Source organism: Cyclopterus lumpus, chromosome 18 (assembly GCF_009769545.1).
Source record: "Cyclopterus lumpus isolate fCycLum1 chromosome 18, fCycLum1.pri, whole genome shotgun sequence".
Classification (NCBI taxonomy): Eukaryota; Metazoa; Chordata; class Actinopteri; order Perciformes; family Cyclopteridae; genus Cyclopterus; species Cyclopterus lumpus.
This window is the reverse complement of record NC_046983.1, coordinates 6,737,809-6,758,054: the sequence shown is the minus strand read 5'-3', so window position 1 is coordinate 6,758,054 and position 20,246 is coordinate 6,737,809. Positions and strand designations below refer to the sequence as shown.

Sequence of the window (20,246 nt, the reverse complement as noted above, 5' to 3'; positions counted from 1 at the left end):
CATGACTTTTTAAAACTTTTTAACCGCACAAAATCAGGACTATCAGGCTCAGTTTGCACTATATTTGAGATTGAAATGTCTGAGCAACTAATGAATGGTTGGGTTGCCATTAAATGTACACACATTGATTGGTTCATGGGTGATGTTTATGGGATCATCCCTGATGTAGTTTTTGTGTTTATTAATACGAAGGAGAGTTCCAGATGTGACTGAGGGAAAAGTGTCTTGGGTCAAAAGTCCGTCTCAGATTAATGTGGTAGTCTGTTGGTCCATATTTGGAGACGTCTGTTGGATCCTTTAAAAAAAAAAATAGGGTTAGGATTAGGATTCTGTTAAAAATATACACAATCTGATAACTGAACACATCTTTTAGGAGTGGAATGACAGCAATATATTAATTTTTTATTTAATTTACTGCAAATTACGAAAAATATGTCTGGCGGTGCACAATAATAGATTGCTGCTAATGAGGTGTGATGATCCACAGCTGTTGCATGATAATATAATCCAATAAATGAATTAATTTAGTCCCAAACATAAACTAAAACAGTAAAGAGTGAGCTCTGCTAATTAGTGAAAGAGTAATGCTTTGGCACTACATCTGAGATAAAGAATTTAGGGACAGTTAGACAAAGTTGCTGTAAAACACACATACTAGTATATTTCATTCGGGAGAGACAAGTCAGATAAGATAGGAAGATATAAGAAGAAAAGATCATTGTTTATTATTAACGGAGGAAATATGTGATGATAAAGTCTTGGCCCTTGGACTCGACAGGGAGAGTCCAGACTGGTGGAGCTGGTGGCTGATGACGCTGCTAGAATGATAAGCTGATGAAGCTGATGAAGCTGATTAATCTGCGGTGGAGGGGTGCGTAACAGCAGCATGAACCTACTGAAAGTAGACACAATCATATTTAAAAGAGACAGCAGCAACATCATAGGCTAACGATGGTATTGTTTCGTTGGTCCGTCACAAAAGCTGATATCATGATTGATAGCAATGAAAGTACGGGTGAGCATGTGTGAGGACTGAATAGCAGATGTATGAGAAATAAACTACGGGCTTTGTTCTTCCTGACTGAACTCGTGCTCGAGCTTCATTTATATTTACAAACCCTGCTACAAATGTGTGCTATCAATTAGTTTAAATGCCAGTAACAATTTGGCAGAAATAGTAAACGGCTGACCGTCAGTGCTTTGATATGTGAGTTTTTATGATTGCAGAGAAACTGAATGGCAGATCATATGTCAAGTGAGGCAGTCTTTAATATCATGGGAACATGTATGCAATAAAGTGGGAAATGACAAAAGACCCCAGCTTGAAACTAGCAAATAGGGATGTGCATGTTGAATAATCAATCTCAAACTGAAAGAAGTCTCTTTTTGTAAAGTAATAAATTACACAAAAAGCTGGTTGTAAAAACATACCATCAGGGTTCTTTAGCTTCATCCCATAGTTGCATATTATTTTCATTAAAGGTGCTACATTTGAAATCCAAAGCATTATAATGGCAGAAACTACTGTTTGCATTATTATAGTAAAGTAATGTCTACTAGCGTCTGTCTATTGAGCACCTTTAAGTTACTTGATATCAGGATGCCAATAATATTGATCCAAATGCAAAGAGGCAGGGCCGTTCAACAACATCCACCGAGAGCGGTTCCTCGCTCTCTCATAAATGTCTGAATGTGTGGAATCAGGGTGTGCATCGACATTTTTCCTTTTGTATACGGGGGTCGAAGTTCAATCGTCTTCAAACTGTTTGTTTGCATTTCCTACTGTAGCAACGGCAGGTGCGCAATGTGACAATGACAAATCAGTGCAATTTACAATTTTAATGAATAACATCTTTATGACTTTTTTTATTTTATCTTATCGGCTTTGAAAAATATTCCATATAGTCCACATGGAAATTGAGTACACCCATTCGTTGTTTGTGACGTTTATTTAATATTCCTTAGTTTTATTTAGTTTTCATGTTTGAAACACTAAGGAGTTGCAGCTATGACTGAGGGGAGGAAATGAGGCTAAAGGGGAACATTCTTCTTTCTCTGTGGACACTCCCCCTCAACGGGGAGTTGGGTCTGTCCCAGGTCAACCACGCAATCAACAGCACCCAAACCACTTCCTGTTAAAACCGTTCCGGTTGCCTCTTTATCCCAGATTGTTGGTCCATATTTGGAGACATCCGTCGGATTCTTCTTCAGGGTCAGGGTTCAGGGTCAGGGTTCTGATAAATCACAGCACCCTGGTAATAACAAATCTGTCATGACCTCAAAATAGAGAGCCCGATTAGATATTAGACTAGGAACATTCTGCCTTGGAAAAAATAAATCCCAAAACCCTTTTAGCAAGACACACAGACCAGAAACACATGAGGCAAACGTTGCTTTTTAATTGAGTGAAGTTTTTCCTTTTTCAAAACAAACAGAAACTCACACACTTAAAACCATAAGGTGGACACAAACCTCTCTGAATGAATACTAATGTGGCTACCTCTCTGCTGGATGTGTAAATAAGGAAGACTATTTGTAAACAACAAATCCACTTTAAAAAGGTGAGGCCATGTCAGTGTTGTGTTTGTTTCTACTGCCCCCAAGTGGCTAGAATATATCGTTGAAGGTTATAGCGCCATCCATAATCCATGAAAACTACAGCCAAGGCTCACAAATGGACTGACACGTCTTTAAAAACAAAACAGACACAAATATAATCTAAGCAACCGATGTTTTATGATGCCTTTTTAGTGAACACAAGTACAACTGAGTATTTGGATTTATAATTGATGGAGACACAAAATGCGGACTATTCATTATTTGTAACACGTCTTCAAACAATTTGGATAGATCTCAACTGTATGGGGCCACTTGGCGATGTATTGGTCATGGATATACGAGAGATACGGGTTGACCAAACAGATTGTTGTTGTCTCCGGAGAGGCCACACTGAACACCCACCACTGACCATCAATGGCGCTGACATAGAGAGAGTGAGCAGCACCACATTCCTGACTGCGGTCAAGTGAGCCGCCGCTTGAAATGTAATGCGCCTCTCTTCATGGTGTTACGGTACGGAGGCTTGTACGGCCCAAAAGCACGGAGATAGACCCTTATTTAAGCAATGTTTTGTCAAAAACAACATTATTTTGGACATTATATGAAATAATATTTTAATAACATATGAAGTCTTTCTTTTTTCTTTTGTTGTCTATCTTATCCATTTTTTCATTTCATGTTTGTAATTTTGTACAATTTGTAATATTATATAGGTGGAGGCTTCAAATAAGCCCAGCTGGCTTTTTGTCTCTTCCTGCACTGTGATATTTATTTATCTCTGTTGTGATTTTATTCTTTGAATTGTGCAAATAAATAAATAAGTTACACTACTGTACTGTTTTTAATTGAAAGTCAGCTCAAATTCAATGATTATATTCATAATTTCATAATATTATAACTGTTATTAAGGCAGATCCTTAAAAGGTTATATTCTATTTCCACTGGTTTGTTGTTCATAAGGTCCCCTGCTATGTTCATCTCTATTTTATTGAGATTTTACTATTATTACTACAATACACTTTATGTTGGACAAAAGAGAAACGTACTTTCAGATCTTCTGTATTCTGTGTTTGCACAAATGGAAGAAGTGACAACAAAGCTAACTTTGACCCCAAACCACAACCAGTAGTGGTACTGTTTTTAATTAAACACCCCAACAGTAAACACATGAGCGGAATTACATTTGTCACCTCAGTCCAGTGAGAATAAAAAAGAAGATCGGAGAGAAAAATGGTGAACTGTGTAAATTATGAGACTAAAGCACAATGGAGCACAAACGGAGCCGCGTCCACATTTACTGCAGAGGGCAGCGTTGGACTATGAAAAGAGGCTCTTGGCCCCAAACATAGAAAATCATTCATGTTTAATGGACACACTGCGGCGACTTAATATTATTTTTTTCCCCAAGTAAACGTCTCTGTTTAAATATTTGGATTGTTTTGGGGTTACATGCAATGCTATGCACTTTTTATATTTACTTCTCTTTGTGAATGCATTAGCTGTTAATATGCAGTAGGTCCCGTTAAATTGTATCACTGAGACTGATTGTTAATCTACTGTTAGACTATATATCATTTGAATATGCTTTACATTTGTATTGCTAGATATATGCCATGTGACTTGTAAAGTGATCATGGCAAGTACAAACTACACCCTCCAGGCTGTGGTCAGAATATAAAATATGGTACAGTAATATAGCAACTAGTTAAAAGTTGAAAAAAAATCCTCATTATTTCAGTAACTGATGAATGAATATGCAGTTTTTGGTTTGATAGTAAATCGTCTGCAGCCACTGTGCTGACATCGGCTCATTTACAGGAAGTGAAGTGCAACTGCGGGACTGGATTAAACAGCATGTGCCAGTTCTCATTCCCGGACATAACGGAAGCTTAATTTTTCCCCTTTTGCGCACCCGTTAAAGAAAGAGGAAGTTTCTTTTTCTGAGTGAGTTCTCGTGGTGCGTCTCCAGAGCTCGGCCCGCATCGTGAGAAGAGGACCTCCGAGCCCCGATGGACGTCTACCAGGAGGCCGTGGGCTATCTGGAGTCACGCCGCGTCCCAGGTGAGGGAAGGAGATAAGGTGTTTTTTATGTGTAGAAAGTGGTTCGTCACCAAAGAAAAACATCTGAAAGAATCTGATCCGAAAAGTGCTCATTTACTCATTTTGTTTGTGGAAAATGCATCATAATCGATTCTAAAGTGGTGATATTTTCTAAACCACTTCAGTCAAAAATCAGCTAACTGTTGTGCATTTAAGAACATTCATGTGGCAGATCTGGGAACACATACTACTACGACTACTACTACATGTATTGTTTGTGTGTCAGTTGAAGCAGAGACTGAAGTTCTGGAGGAGGACGTGTTCCAGGAGTGCTCTCCTCTCCACCCTGAGATCTTAGACTTACCACACACCCTTGTGAGTTTGTGTCTCTTCACTTTACAGGTGTATACAGTTTATTTTTACGATATAGGCATACCAGTTGTAAAACAGAGAGGGATACTATATGATGCACTCATATAGCAGGTCCTCGAGTTATACCTCATATTTAGCAAAATTTCTCTGATCTATTGGCTATCCATTGACCTACATTAGTACAAAAACAATGCATGCAGTCATAGACACTCCAATGTCCAGTTTATTTTGGACATTTATTCTGTCAGAATAGGCTTTACGAAAAAGGCAGGAAACAAAACTGAATACATAAGTGTAACCGTTGTGTTCTGTTGACATTGACTTTACTTCCTTGTTTTTTTATGACTTCAGTATATTGAAAAGTAACCCTTCTGTTTTCTGTGTTATATGGTCTGACCATGAGAAAAAATAAATGTTGTCATGATTCAAAGTCATCTTCATCATTTAGATTTTTATCCTTGTGAATCTCGTCACGGCTGTTTCAAAAGTCAACTATTGCAGCATTTGAAGTGTCACTGACTGAATGAATTGTCTGGACCCTGATATTGGGGCTGACTTTGATGTAATGCTTTTATGTCTGCGATTTCAGACGTTATGCAGCCCGACGGAAATGTTGGAGAGGAGGCTCGTGCTTCTGAAGGGCATCCTGGAGAGTGAGGAGGTTTACCTCAGAGAGCTGGAGACTCTGCTGACGGTAACATACACGCATGAAAATAAGTGTCCTCATTTCAGTGTTACTTCAACTCACGTTATTCTCTGGGCTATTCCATATTGCAAAATCAGGGGAAAACCCCTGTTGATATCGTTATTGTGACTGTTAAACTTCCTCTTTGCTGCTCTGCTGTCATCACAAATGAAACATGATTTTCTTTAAATCATATGGCCTCAAGTAGAATCAGCACCTGAGACTTGTAAAACATGTCTACTTGACATGAATGTAAAGAAGGTCTGTGTGTGTGTGTGTGTGTGTGTGTGTGTGTTTTATTGTATCTAAGTACGAGCAGCAGTCACGTGCATATGGTTCGCGTGTCACACAAGATCATATGCAGAACATCTTTGTTGTTCAGCTTCCTTGTTCAACCACAAATGGATTGTTCTGCATTGTAGATGAGCTCCCCCCTTTTTTCTCTCAGAAGATTGATACCACTTTCATGGAAGCTACAGCTAGCAGCAGGTTAGCTTAGCTTAGCATAAAGCCTGTAAACAGCCTGTCTCCGTCCAAAGCTATCAAAATCCACGCACACACACTTCCAAAGCTCACAAATTAACATGCTATATCTTGTTTGTATAATCCATGCAAAAAAATTAAAACATTACGTGCCTGGCAACTGGTTACGGTCAACGAATACAGCTAATGCTAGCTTAAGCTTAAACAAAGAGCTAGTTAGTGAGCTTTAGAGGTGCATACATAGACTGTAGAGTGTGTTATGTCTGTTGTTGTTACACACCAGGCTAGCTGTTTCCCAAAATGTTAAACATACTTTCAAGTTTTTTAGCTATGCTAAGCTAAGCAACGGCTAGCTGTAGCTTCATATTAACTGTACAGATGTGAGAGATGTATCAATCATCTCATTTAACTTCTGAAAGGGAGTGAATAAGCGTACACTACTATAATAGCAACTGGCATTGCTGTTATTAGCTTGTCAGTTGATTTATGAGAGCAAATATTGTTGAAATGTGTTTTTAATTTATGAGGGTTTCTGTTAAGAGCAGAACAAGTCTCAAGGCAGGACGTTCTGGTGCATAACGAGTGTGCTTTCTCTTTTCTCTCTGCTATTAACAACAACAGAAACCCCCCGTTTCTGCATTCTTAAACACTGATTCATTCCACACTCGCACAAAAGAGGAGAAATGATTCAGAAAGTTGATGTTTGGTCGGTATACTGTTGTCGCTCAGCAGTGTGTATTGTTAGTATGTGCTTGTTGTTATTCTTTCCCCTCACTTCACCGATGCCTGTTTCTCTAATCTTCGACACACTCGGCTCGTTCTCACCAACATCAATTGGCCTTTAGCCCCTCTGCTTGTGCAGCTCAAGTTCTTCAAACTTCTATTTCCCTGCAGCCCATGAAGGCTCTGCGCGCCTCAGCCGGGACCTCCCAGCCAGTTCTGTCCAGTCGACAGGTCCAGACGGTTTTCTATCAGGTGCCTGAGATCAGAGACATGCACCAAAGCTTCTATTCTGGCCTGAAGGCCCGGCTGACTAAGCCCGGTCCTGGGAAGGACGGAGAGAAGAACTACACAGGCTTTGATCTGATGGTGGGAGACCTGTTCCTGAAAATGGTAAGTTCTCTAGTGTCTAGACATAGAAAAAGGAGGAGAAGGGATATTTTTTTGCTGTGGCCAAAAGAATATTTTCTTTTTACTGTTCATACTACATTTGCTACAGCTCTTTATTATATATATATATATATATATATATATATATACTTTATTGTTGATAATGCACAATATGACATACAGGGATCAAAGAATGATTTTCATTGTTTGTGTATGTGTTAGTCAGTTGATACAGCTCTTTATTGACTGACTTCTGTCAAAAAGTGGTGTTTAGTTACTTTTGTGATATCTTGTTCATATTTTGATGAACATGTCGAATTTAAAGCCTTTCCACAATGTGTTAATAACATGTGTTTAGCAATGGAATCCTTAAGTTATCTGCACACACCTGCACAGGTGTTATATTGGCTGATTGAACTCAGGTCTTTGCAAGATAAACTTGGTCCAAACTGTCAGTGTTTGTATACACTAAATACATAAAACACTCCAGCTCGACTTCACTTATTAAATTGTTTGGAACATCACAGTTCATTTTTGTTAACCCTGTCAAGTCAAGTGAAGTCATGTTTTGCTTTCTGGAAAACTCTTGCTAACATGAATCTTGCTTATCTTGCAGAGCACTCGTGTTTCTTTCCCAACTGACTCATATTCATAAGCCCTTTTCACAGCACTGTCTCAACAGGGAAAAGCACAAGTGGAACTAATAACCTTCACATGTTTGGTTGAGCACCTACTGGAATGCAGTGCAGTAATTAACAAAGTCATTAGTTACAACTGTGTCACCATTTCTAATGTGATTTACTAAGTTATAGTTTCATTTGACACCTTTCCCCCTTGGTCACACAGCTTTAGTCCCTTTATGCTATACAAGAAAAAAGAAACAAGAAAAAAAAACAGCGAACCCAGGTTGCCTATTATTACTATTTAACAGATGTTGACATTGTTACATGGCAGACTTCATGTTTGGAAAGAAGTAGAAATAACAAAATGTAAATAAATCACATTGAAATTCCCCCATCCCTCCATTCATCCATCCGCTATTCTGCCGCCACAGGTGAACCAGATTGGGCTGTACGGTGGTTTCATTGGAAACTATGAGAACGCTGTTGAAGTTGTTCGCAGGTGCACACTCTCAGACCCTCGCTTCCGAACCCTGGCTCAGGTACCACAAACTCTTCACATAGGGAACACCTACTGTAACAAGCTGTGTACAAAGGTTATCCCAACCGGTCTCCCTTTATCTCTCCAGAGCATGATGTCTAGAAATGGCTCAAACAAAACTCTGACCAAATATACATTTGAAGGTACATAATCTTAATTTGTCTTTTTATAATTTGTTGACTGACAGCGTCTGATTGTTGTCTTTTTTTTTCTTTTCAGCTCTACTGTACAAGCCTCTGGACAGAGTAACCAAGACCACACTAGTGCTGCACGTGAGATAATTAATACATTATTGAACCTCTTCAGCTTCTCCTGTTATTCTCTGATCATGCTCATCTTTCTTTTGCATTTGCATCAACAATTTGATGACGCAATGATTTCTCGTGGACTGTAATTGGAGCACAGTGCCAAAACTTAGCAAGGAGTTGGATCTTAGTAACCTCTCTGTGATCTCGTAGGACCTCCTGAAGACGACGCCAGAGGAGCACAAAGATTACAGCTTCTTACAAGAAGCTCTGAGATTGTCCCGCAGCTTCCTGTCTGGCATCAACGAGAGTTCGCAATGCAAACGAGAAGTCACGCTCAGTCACGGCATGGTGAGGCTTGCAACAAACAAAAATTTAACCAAGATGTACATGGAAAAGCTGCCCAGAACATGCTGCGTTTGTGTGTCTCTCAGAGGCGTAAGCTGATGCGTGACGGCTTTGTGGTGGACGTGAGCGAGGGGGAGCGCAGCCTGCGTCACCTTTTCCTTTACACCGACCTCCTGCTGTGCACAAAACACAAACATGCAACCAAAGGGTGAGTGCAGCTGGGGGTCAAGCAGGAAACGGGGTCTACATTCAGAGCGGCCGGCAGTAAAAACACAGAATGTATTCTTCCAGGAAGCAGGAACAGTACAGGTTCTGCTGGTTTCTACCTCTCGCGGGTCTTAAACTTCGCTGGGTGGCGCACCAGGAACGCCCACCAGACACACACCTTCGCGTACACACCGCGAGAACCAAAATGCACCTCCATCGACAGCAGCTACGGCAACACACAGTATGTATATGTGTGTGTGTGTGTGTGTGTGTGTGTGTGTGTGTGTGTGAGACAAATGCAGAGAGGGAGTTTATAAACGGGTGTTTTTAAGTGGAATCTGAAAATGTGTTTGCATACAGAACGGGCCCAGGGGCATTGCTTTGGCGGCTCGGAGCAGGAAGAAACTGGAGCAAATGGAGCTGACACTGTTTACACACTCCCCTCTTTACACACTGGAGCTGCACAGCCCCAGTGGCAAGGTACGCGCCCTGTCACTGTCAATATAGTCGCAGTTTTGAATACTGATTAACAAACTAAAATGACAACGATCTGCTTCACCTTCCTGCAGAGTCACACCCTCCTCCTCTCCTCCCTGTCTGAGCTTGAAGAATGGAGAGAAGTCATTGACAAACTCACTAAAGACAGTAAGTTCACAGCTTTTGACCAATCTGGAGGCCAGGAGTAAAATGTACTTACATTGCTAGATTATTGCAGACCCAAACACATTCCTCTAAGACAACATATACATAATTTCACTGTGCAATATGGATATTTACTTCACACACTAAGGAGAACTTCAGGATTTGGACAATTAACTGTTGGAAACAGTACCATTGCTGTTAAGAAAATTAACACTTTAGTAAAAAACATTAAGACACAACAACAAGATTTCACAACATTAAGACGCATCACATGTTTGCATTTATTAATGGATTCAGGATTGGGTTGATTTTATTTCACCTTTTGGATTTAAATTCAGTAAAGCTTCTTTCCATTAGCCACTCTGGCTCTGTATGCTGATTGGTGCCTATGTTTCCCGTGTTTTGTTTATCAGACATAGAAACGGTGCCTCCAGACCTGCTCACCCTCACCAGTGCATGTGTGAAACTAAGGATGACCCAGCAGCCACCACTTCACAGCACACACGCTGGTACAACCACCATCTCCCTCCTCTTTTCCTCACCACAGAGCCACATCCTGTATCTGAAATACAATACACGGACTCTGTGGGCTTTTTGATCCTTTAATGCCGGCGTACAAAACTGTTTCTGTCTTTCTCATCTTGCTCAGTTTCACTTTTGTTCAGGACGATTAAATCCAGTGAGCCTCAGGATGTCTTTGTCTCTCACCAGTAGAGGACGAGAGGTCTCTGTGTGGGACTTTGAGTGTGGCCGTCCACTCTGCCTGCGGCTTGCAGCAACCAGCATGTATGTTTTAATATATGATTAAAACATTTTTTTAATCGCACTAAATAACTAATCAGTGAAAATAGGAACTAGAAGATAAAGGTTTATATCTGAATGCCGAAATAGTGGTGACTTCCCTTTTCCTTTCCTTTCAGCTGTGTATGCGTGTGTGGAAGTGGATGGCTATGAGTTCTATGATAAACAAGCTCAAACACACTCATCAGTCCACAGCCTCAACCCACATTGGGACCAGGTCAGTTATTATTTTAGTAAATAATTGAATGCACATTGGCCCTGAATATAAAATAACAGAGAGCTAATCTGATATTAAAGGCAGATGATTTGCCAGCCAGAGTTTATGGCGGTATATGACTTATTCATGTCTAGACAGCATCCGACAAGATGTGAGGCTTCAGGAGGATTTAAAAAGTCGTCACTGTGACCAAACCATGCTGCGCTTTAAACATGATCAGTGGCAGTAAAATCTACACTTAATCCAACCGGTAGCCAGGATCAAAAGACTTTAAATGAGACACGAATGCTCCCGTTGAAGCTTCGGGACACTGCTGCTGTGGTCGGTGTTAACGCCAAGATCCTTCTGTGCAACAGGAGCTGTGTTTCCAGGTGGACGGGGCACAGGAGCTGAGGCTGCTCTGTGTGAGTGAGTCAGGTGGACAGCACCATACCGTCCTGGGCAGAGCGTCTGTCAAGGTATGAAGACGAACTGAGCTTCAGATTTATTATCTTTCTGATTCGGGTTGAGTGTGATTTTTTTAAAAAACCTACAAAACAACCCCGAATAAACTGACTTTATGCCGCCTGCAAGACACCAAACAGCTAACACATAAAGTTGGTGACTAGTTAGTGCAATTAGTTGCTAAAGAGCCATACATTTGTGGAGTTGTTGCAGACCAAAATGGAGAGAGTCAATATTGTTTTACCTGCTAGGGCTGCATGATAATTCATCGATGCATTTCATTTTTATATTCACAATGTATACATTTATTTATATTTATATAACACCTGCTGTCATGTCTTGTTTTCTAATATCTTGTCTTGTCAGTTGGATTGTAAAACCCTGAACAGACGATGGAAGAGACAGACTCTACACCTTGGCCAGGTGGAGGTGACTCTCTCCCTGAAGTACTGTCCCCATCCGCTTGAACCGCCGGGTGCGACAGCCCAACAGAAACCCGTCTTCTGTGTCCCCATTGAGACGGTGGCTCAGTAAGTCCCTGCTGCCGGCCCCGTCTGGGCTCATGGGGCCGTAAAAGGCTGGAAACTGAGAGCTGCAGTTCAGTCGAGAGTTTTAATTCCCTCTGGTCTTGTGCCACTACTTTTAAGAAGTGAGGCGGTTTGTTGTGTGGGAGGGTGGGCCAAAGCAGAAGCAGAAGTGTGGATTATAGATCTATATATCTTTTCATTTAAATACTTTCATATCTCTGTCAGACAGGAGGGAGTGCTCGTCCCACACGTGGTGCGCTGCTGTGTGGAGGAGGTGGAGAGGAGAGGATTGGACGAGGTGGGCATCTACCGGGTTTCAGGAACCACCAGTGACGTCGGCACGCTCAAGGCTGCGTTCAACAGCAGTAAGAGGAGAACACTGCGAGCCTTCTGTCGGCATGTGCAGCTCGAGTTTTTGTTTCGTCACGTTTCTCACACACAAAGTTCAACTGAGGCCGATAGGAATGTCAGTGTTTGGGTATTGTGTCATAAACCAAAGTATTGAGCAAACAGAAATGTTGAACTCGTGATGGCTCCAGATGGAGGATCAGAGTTTCATTCGCAAATTCATCCTCCATGAATGTTTTAAGCCTAATTCCACTGAAATCCATGCCAAGGGTTGTCAAGTTATCTCACTCGACTCAACATCAGAAATGTTAACCTCATTGTGACTTTAAAGGAAAACCAGGGCACCATCAAAATCATTAGGATTCATCCTCTGGGGACCATGAATGTCTGAACCAAATGTCATGGTCCATCCAACAGTAGTTGAGGCATAATTCCATCTGGACCGAACTGGCGGGCTGACCAACATTTCCATCCGTAGAGCAATTGTTGCTCCATTATCAAAACATCACCCCCACTGAAAGATGGCCGCCACTTTTGGCAGAATTACTGGTATCACCACTAATAAAAAAACTGCTGCTTTACAGAACTATGACGCTGCTTTTTTTTCTTGTGCTGATAAGAAAGGAAGTGTATGCCAAAAGACGACACGGTAATATTGATCACAACCATCGTGGTTCTGCCCCGCTCAGATCTGCGTGAAGCTGTGACCAGACTGAGAAGTGCTGAGGTGAACGTCGTCTCTGGTGTTCTCAAGCTGTACTTCAGAGAGCTGCCCGAGCCTCTTGTTCCCATGAAGATCTTTCAGAGCCTGGCCAAGACACTGGGTGAGGCCACAGAAAACATGTCGTCATTGTAACCTGGAGGGATTAAATGGGTGTTTACTCTTTATTAGATTGGAAAGGTTTGGGGCCATTTTACAGGTTGAGAGAAAGTTATGTTCAGAGGACAGTTGTTGTCATTCATAGATAATTCATTACAATATACATAAAATAATTATACTATACTGTTAATCACCTCAAACTGAAATCTGACAGGAATATATTCCCTTTAAAACCTGTCTCCATATAACGTGAAACATTATTTTTACCTAAAATGTAAAGTAGAAAATGGGCTCAAAATGACATTGATAAAAATAACTCTTCCCTTTTTTTATTTTATATGGTTGTTCATTCAAGTGAACTGTGTGATTCTCTCTCCTGTAGAAATCCAGGACGTAGCCTCCCGGCTGGTGTCCATGTTGTCCCTGCTGCAGTCCTGTCCCGACCCCAACCGCCACACCTTGCTGTACCTCCTGCACCACCTCCAACGGTCCGTCATCAATTAGACAACAGAGAGATAGATTCTAGCTCTATTCCAACTGAACTACATACTTTTCATAGTATGTTACGCTGCCTCTACTGAACCTAATATTTCTTTTAATTTTATTATTATTATATTTCTTCATATATCATTTTTTCTCCAGAGTCTCAGAGAAGCAAGACGTCAACCGGATGTCTCTGATGAACCTGGCTACGGTGTTCGGTCCGAGCCTCTTACGCCTCCCTGTGGTTGGACTTGGGCACGCCGGTTCCACCATGGATATCTCCCAGGAGGTGGTGGTGCAGGTGGGAATGAAGCAGCAAAAAGTTCATGTTTTGACATTGCAATATTTCAAGGTATTTGGTTTCTAAACAGTTGCATTTGTGAGGATGAATTTATTTTATTGTTGAGCCGTAGACATTTTTCTTTATTCAAAACAAATAATTAATTTTGTTGTGTATTATTTAATGTTTTTTTCCGTCATTGTGTTTGTTTTTCCTACATTTAAAGCCTATTTGTAAGCCTTTTGCTCAACGGAAGGAAACATTGTCAGGATGAACAGAACCTTTTTTTTATGGATCAAAAAAGTATTCTAAATTAGATGTATACAATAAGAAAAAAATACTATTTTTTTTATTAAATATCTAACAATTAGTCTCTAATTATAAACTCCTTCAGCATTTCCCTTCCCCAACATTTCCATAAATAAAGGTTATGTCCACGGTCATCAAAGGTAGCTAGAGCTTGATTAGACAAACTAGAATAACTATTTACAGATAATAACCTTTTTGAAATGAAACCCATCAACTTGAGGCTTTTTTTCGGCAACGTGAGGAATTGAGAAGTCTTTCCAGAGAAGCTCATGCACAGCGTAGAGAAGTTTGAGGATACTTAACAAACTCCCGCGTGTGTGTTTCAGGTCCAAGTGGTTTTCTGCTACCTGCAGTGCAACAACCTCCCTGAAGCCCGGACGTCTCTGCCACATGACACAAACGATGAAGATGAGACCACCCACAAGTGAGACCACCATCAGTGTCACGGCAGGCAAACACTCTGTAGTGTAAAGAAACATATCGAGACAAGACTATAGAAGTATTTATTGATAAGAAAACAATACTGTGACTGTAAAATTGTTAATTCTTTAATTTTTTTGGAAGTTGAAATTGTAATTAATTAATTAAAATGTGACATTCAATATAAGCTGTTTCTATTTAGTGCAGTAGCATTAGTTGTCTGATGTAACCAATTCATTTAATTCCACACATCTTCCATATGCAACATTATTTATCACATACCTGCAACTGTTTCAGCTTTCAATCACTGTTTAAAACTCAGTAAAAAAAACAGACACTTTAACCTGCAACAATATATTTTTGTGTTTACTCTTTATTGAATTCTTGTCCGTGTCAGCTAAAAGTTGAGGTTCAAAGTCCCACAATGTACATTTAATGCACTATTATTCACAATAAAAGTTCATGTTGTGAATGAAACTGAAATCTCAACACCAAATCCTGTAGATCTGACCAATAGACTGTACTGACTAATATATAATGTGTGTACCCAGGGCGCACTAGAAGGCAGTATTTATGTACTGATATCTATCTATCTATCTATCTATCTATCTATCTATCTATCTATCTATCTATCTATCTATCTATCTATCTATCTATCTATCTATCTATCAAAAAACAGTCCCACCCCCCACCCCCACCACCCTCTCCCTCTGGCTTGTATGAACTTGGTGGCACAAGGAGTAATGTGAAGTTAAAATGTGGTTGAGGAAAAGTCCGGGTTGCAGATGTTGTGAAAACAGGTCAGGGGGTCGCCTCCCCGAGCCTGAAAACCAATCGGTTACGGTTCAAATCCAACTAGACGGAGTTCACCACGAAGTGTACGCCTCATAAAAGTCATTCGCACACACACACATACACACCATGTTGGGGGCCAACACACACATGCGGCCCATGTTCGACCCATCCACACCCCAGATGGGGAGTCTCTTTTCATCCACACCACCTGGGCAGGCCGGGCTAGTGTTACCCCCAAACTTTTACCCCCCTCCACTCTTTTGATCGCTAATCCTGGACCCCGACTCCAACTCTCCAGCACTAATAGACTCCGAGTGGACGCCATAACAACATCCAGAAACCGACTGAAAGAAAATGGTGGCTCGCCTTGCTACCCTCTGTGCCATAAATCACCTGTTCCCTCTAACACGCTGGCTGCCAAAATAAAGTTCCGCTTGGCGACTACAAAGACAGAATGAGGTTCAGGCTGCAGACTACAAAGCCGGGGAAGGTCTGAGACGTCCCAGACATTTGTGACCAAAGACCGGACCAGACGACTGGCAGACACCTGGATGTGGTGGGAACATTTTTACAGGAGAAGTCAGTTTCTGGACATGTGAAAGCACATACTGATTTCTTCCCAACTGTCTCATCTCCAAATATTATACAGTCAAGGTATTTATGTGGAAAGCCTTTGCTACATAAGGTGGGAGAGTAATTTGAATAAATATATTTGGAAAATAAACACGAACCGACATGAAACTCTTAATTTACTGACTTTGACATTAGTGTTTCGGGGGATGATCTCAAGCTCACCAGAAGCATGCACTTTGTTAACTGCCACAAACGGAAAGCAAGCATTTCCTTCTCATACAAACTTCTTTACATGTTGTTGATCAAAGAGGTATTATCCCGTGAATCATGACATTGTTAAGCATCTATTTTATTTACAGCTTTTACAGACTTTTTGCAGCACTTTTGACTTTTATTTTATCATAAGAGTACCATGACCTTCTTTACGGTCCACATGCAAATTGTTTTGAACCGTTAATCTTACTTACCTTTTTTTAATCATGTGGATAATCATGTATGTATTTTTTAACTCTGGATGAAAGTTTGCACTCTTTTTTTGTGGGAATGAAGACACACATAAATTGTGTGACAGAGGTTTTGCTCATGAAAACAGCATTTCCCTTAATGACTAAATAATTAGAAGGAAATGTAAAACAGCAAATACTGCTGGTGTAAACATGTTTGTAGTACAGTGTGTGTGCATATATATATATATATATATATATATATATATATATATATATATATATATATATATATATATATATATGTGTGTTATGGTGTTGCTGCCCAGAGCTGTGCCATGCTTGATTAGTCCTAATCTAGCTGGGTGTCAGGTTACTGTGTCGGCGGCGTGTCTGTATGGAAGGCATGCAGGCTGCGGATCACAGGGATTGACCCTCTGCCTCTCAGGTTAACAGAAGCCGTGTGTGTGTGTGACCTGAAAACCGTGTGACTGTGAAACCTGCTGAACTTGACGTATAGCTCTGAGGTGAGACACTTGGTGAGGAGGAGATGTACACACTTTGAGCGTAAAGAGAAATTATACGTGTATGTGAGAGGAAAAAGGAAGTGAGAGGATAAAAATAAGAGCGTGTGTTTGCAAGAGGTCTAGTTGAACTTTGGCTCTGGCGGCAGTGCGGGAGGAGTCACCTCTCGTAAAACGTACCCTCAGCAGGTTGTAAACATAATACCACACACTCACAAACACACACGGCTGCCTCCCATGCCGGAGACGAAGAAGTTTCCATGTGCCCCCAAACCGAATTGGCCTTCCCTCGTCCTCAGCGCCTCCAGAGAAGTGTGTGTTGTCGGTTTAAAGGTGATGTGCTCCCCCCCCCCCCCCCCCCCCCCTCCCCCACACCCGCAGCAGAACGAGCCGCGGGCTTAAGTTGTCTGTTAGTGTCTGTGTAAGTGTGTGCGTTCGGGGAGTTTCGGGATCAAACCCTCATGTCGACAGAGGCTGCATGAGGAGACGACCGCTGACAGGTGCTTCCTGCAGCAACGCAGCAGGTGCTTCCCTACACGCACACACACACACACACACACACACACACACACACACTCACACACAGGGGGGCCCCAAGACATGATTTTGCATGCACTGACACACTTTCTCTGTCTCCCCCCACCCCCCCACTCCGACACACACAAGTTTGTCTTATTATACATGCGGACGTGAGCCGTAACCCTGCGCTCCATACTGTTATAGCTGCATGTGTTGCTGCGGTTGTCAAACTTTCTTTTTTTTTCTTGTGCATATTATATTTCTTTGTCTCCGAGGTCGGCTCCAAATGCAAAGTACATTGTCTAAGTGGGCAGGAGGCCCTCTTACCTGTCCCACAGCGTCATCACCGTGTAAAGAGCTCTGCTTCAAACATCTATCACTGACTGCAGGAACACTTGGTGACGCTTGATCGAAGTCATATAACAATGGGCTAAGGACATGGCGATATGGATATGTCTCTGCAGGATTGGAAATCATCTTCGAGTAGCATCAATACAAAGAACTCGGCAAAAGGTTCATCCAACTGAATATAATACACAGATGGCATCGGACACGTCAACAATGAAACAAGTGGAAACTGATTTCAACAGCCTCTTGCTGGAGATGTGAGCAGAATAGTGCCTCTATCCTACATATACTGTGTCCAGCACTTACAATAATAATAATAATAACAACTAATAACTGATTTGGTTTCAACCACTGAACTTTAAGACTTGTCCTCCATAAAGATAAAAAGCCCTCTTATGAAGAATGTCTACAACAATGACAATCAGCTGCTTATGAGAGGGCAACATACTCCCTTTGAACAAACGTTATTAACATGTTTACATGGTGCCCTTCTCTGCTCTGTAATATGTAGATTAAATACGTATTCCAATGCAATTAATGGACTGATGTTAACGGTGAAGATGCCAGTTTGTTGGTTTTTCCTTTTCCTTTTCCCTCCTATTCTGTATTTATTTTTTAATGGATCTACTGTTAAGTGAGGGGATCCTTGTTGGCTTGTGACACCTTGAATACAATATTCAATATAAAAATGAATAAAATTAACAATTTTAAATTTCAGTTTGTTGAACTTTTACCATTTTTTTCACTGCCATTTCAGGTTTCCTACATTAGGTTTTCTTTATCTCCTATATGCTAATGCTAACCTTGCCTTAAGAATACATTATGCCACATTCACTCTAGAGCAGACTCTCCCAAAGGCTGGTTCAGGACCCACAGTGGGGTCGCAGGAGATTTTATCATGGTCGCCAAATACATTTTGGAGAATTTCTTTCACAATCTTTAATTTAAGATTTCTATCTGCAATGCACCTTTGAGCCACATGAGGGAGCTTGAATGTTGATAATGTTCTGATAATTGTGGCCGACTTAACCTTGAATCAAATATGAAAGGCTTGCAAATATTCTGTTTGTTTTACTAATGAGAGGAAAAAACCAAAAGCCTCCACCTAAATTCATTTATTTGGTCTCATTTGTAAAGTGTTTAACATGTGCATATGCTTTCAATAACACATGCATAAAACAGAGTTGTGATTTATCAAACATATGTCTCTTCAGATAGCTGGTTTACCTATTCAAGACAACATGAGGTGATGCAGAAATGGCAGTATAAATTGACATTAGCATTCATTTTCACACAAATCCCTCTTCTCGTGAGTTATACATATATAACTCCTGTTTGCGTCTTGATGGTCATTTTAAAAAGTAGGTCCTTTAGGAAAAAAAAGTACCAATCCTTAACACATCACCTTTTAATTTGTTCTGACAAACCCTGAAGGAAAAACATTAGCATCCATTTGGAGTTATATTTCTGGCCAGCTAATATTCACTCTTTTAGCTCCGTTTTTGGTCTCCACCAACAAATATCTGTCTCTTTAGCTGCTAAACTCAACTATGTTTCCCGGCAAGTTTCTAACTGTGTCCGTCTGTTTGCTGCTGGACAGGTAGCATACAGTGGGGTTATCAGATTAGATTTTCTGTCTGCTGCATTGGGAAACAGTGATGAGAGTGTTTTAAGTGAACCATACAAATGAGCTGAAAGATGCTAAAATGTCTCCATATTGTAGGATTTCCCTGATGACTTTCTTTACTTGCAAACTAACACAAATCCATATTAACAATGATAACACAGAATATTTTGAGTATAGTTTCTATAGGGACCCCTGTGGGTTGAGCGGGGCCCCAAGAAGCGGCTTGTGAAGTTTGTGAAGATATTTGGACCCAATGAGTATTAAAACCCCCACAGACCTTCAGTGCACTGTATGTTCAGTTCCACCGAGCGTTCATCAGTCAGCAAATCTATTTTTCTCTTTTTATTTTCAATCACAGGCTTCAACACGATGGCACAGCCAATCACTGACACAGACGCTACGAAAACAACATGGCTGCTCAACAAATAGGAGCTCTTCCATCTGTCTTAATATACCCTCCCCACCAACAGCACCATTCCCCCTGGGCAAGATGACGCCATATCTACTAAAATTGAAACAGGAGTCATGACGACAGGTCGGACCGATGCTTTTTAGATCCATATCTGGGCTCCTATATGGTTAGAAAATGAGGCTGCGGTTAGTTTGGTTTCCGTGTCAGCTGTCAGCAGATAAGAGATAGTGTCAGTTTACCCAAATAATGTACCAGTGATGTGCCAATCTCCTTTCTTTTTTTTATTAAAAAAGGAAACATCACATTTCTGAATAAGTTTTAATGCACATTCTTTATCTTTTGTTATTTATTTATATATTTATTTCTTATTTAGTTTCCACTTGGTTTTATGTGTGCTACATAAAGTGATCAAGTATAAATATGATTAAATATAATTTAAAAAAATCTTTATAGGACTAAAATACTGCATGGCATTTCACATAGCATGTTTGTGTTGGTGGAGTT

At 40.7% G+C, this 20,246-nt stretch overlaps 1 protein-coding gene across 3 annotated transcripts; it reads left to right on the top strand.

Annotated features, from left to right (window-relative positions):
* The first annotated feature begins 4,390 nt into the window (after positions 1-4,390).
* si:dkey-33c9.6 (active breakpoint cluster region-related protein) lies at positions 4,391-14,978 on the top strand. Of its 3 annotated transcripts, none has more exons than XM_034557153.1 (22): positions 4,392-4,620; positions 4,886-4,974; positions 5,561-5,665; positions 7,034-7,252; positions 8,304-8,411; positions 8,499-8,553; positions 8,630-8,682; positions 8,869-9,006; positions 9,090-9,211; positions 9,295-9,451; positions 9,571-9,690; positions 9,780-9,855; positions 10,266-10,361; positions 10,564-10,638; positions 10,773-10,870; positions 11,227-11,328; positions 11,681-11,844; positions 12,067-12,206; positions 12,879-13,013; positions 13,392-13,497; positions 13,652-13,793; positions 14,408-14,978. In XM_034557153.1, exons 1-22 carry the CDS (start codon positions 4,569-4,571, stop codon positions 14,507-14,509), a joined length of 2,454 nt encoding a protein of 817 aa, XP_034413044.1. In that variant the 5' UTR covers positions 4,392-4,568; the 3' UTR covers positions 14,510-14,978. The 3 variants fall into 3 exon arrangements, 2 of the variants coding, with proteins under 2 accessions (XP_034413044.1, XP_034413045.1); XM_034557154.1 differs by having other exon boundaries at positions 4,393-4,620; positions 10,567-10,638; XR_004611472.1 differs by lacking the exon at positions 14,408-14,978 and having other exon boundaries at positions 4,391-4,620; positions 13,392-13,567; positions 13,652-13,768.
* The last annotated feature ends 5,268 nt before the right edge of the window (positions 14,979-20,246 follow it).

Bases quoted from the DNA above. Each gene is read 5' to 3' on its own strand.
- si:dkey-33c9.6 (XM_034557153.1), top strand. From the start codon at position 4,569: ATGGACGTCTACCAGGAGGCCGTGGGCTATCTGGAGTCACGCCGCGTC. The intron at 9,691-9,779 runs GTACGCGCCCTG...ACCTTCCTGCAG, and splicing joins TGCACAGCCCCAGTGGCAAG to AGTCACACCCTCCTCCTCTC. The intron at 9,856-10,265 runs GTAAGTTCACAG...TTTGTTTATCAG, and splicing joins TGACAAACTCACTAAAGACA to ACATAGAAACGGTGCCTCCA.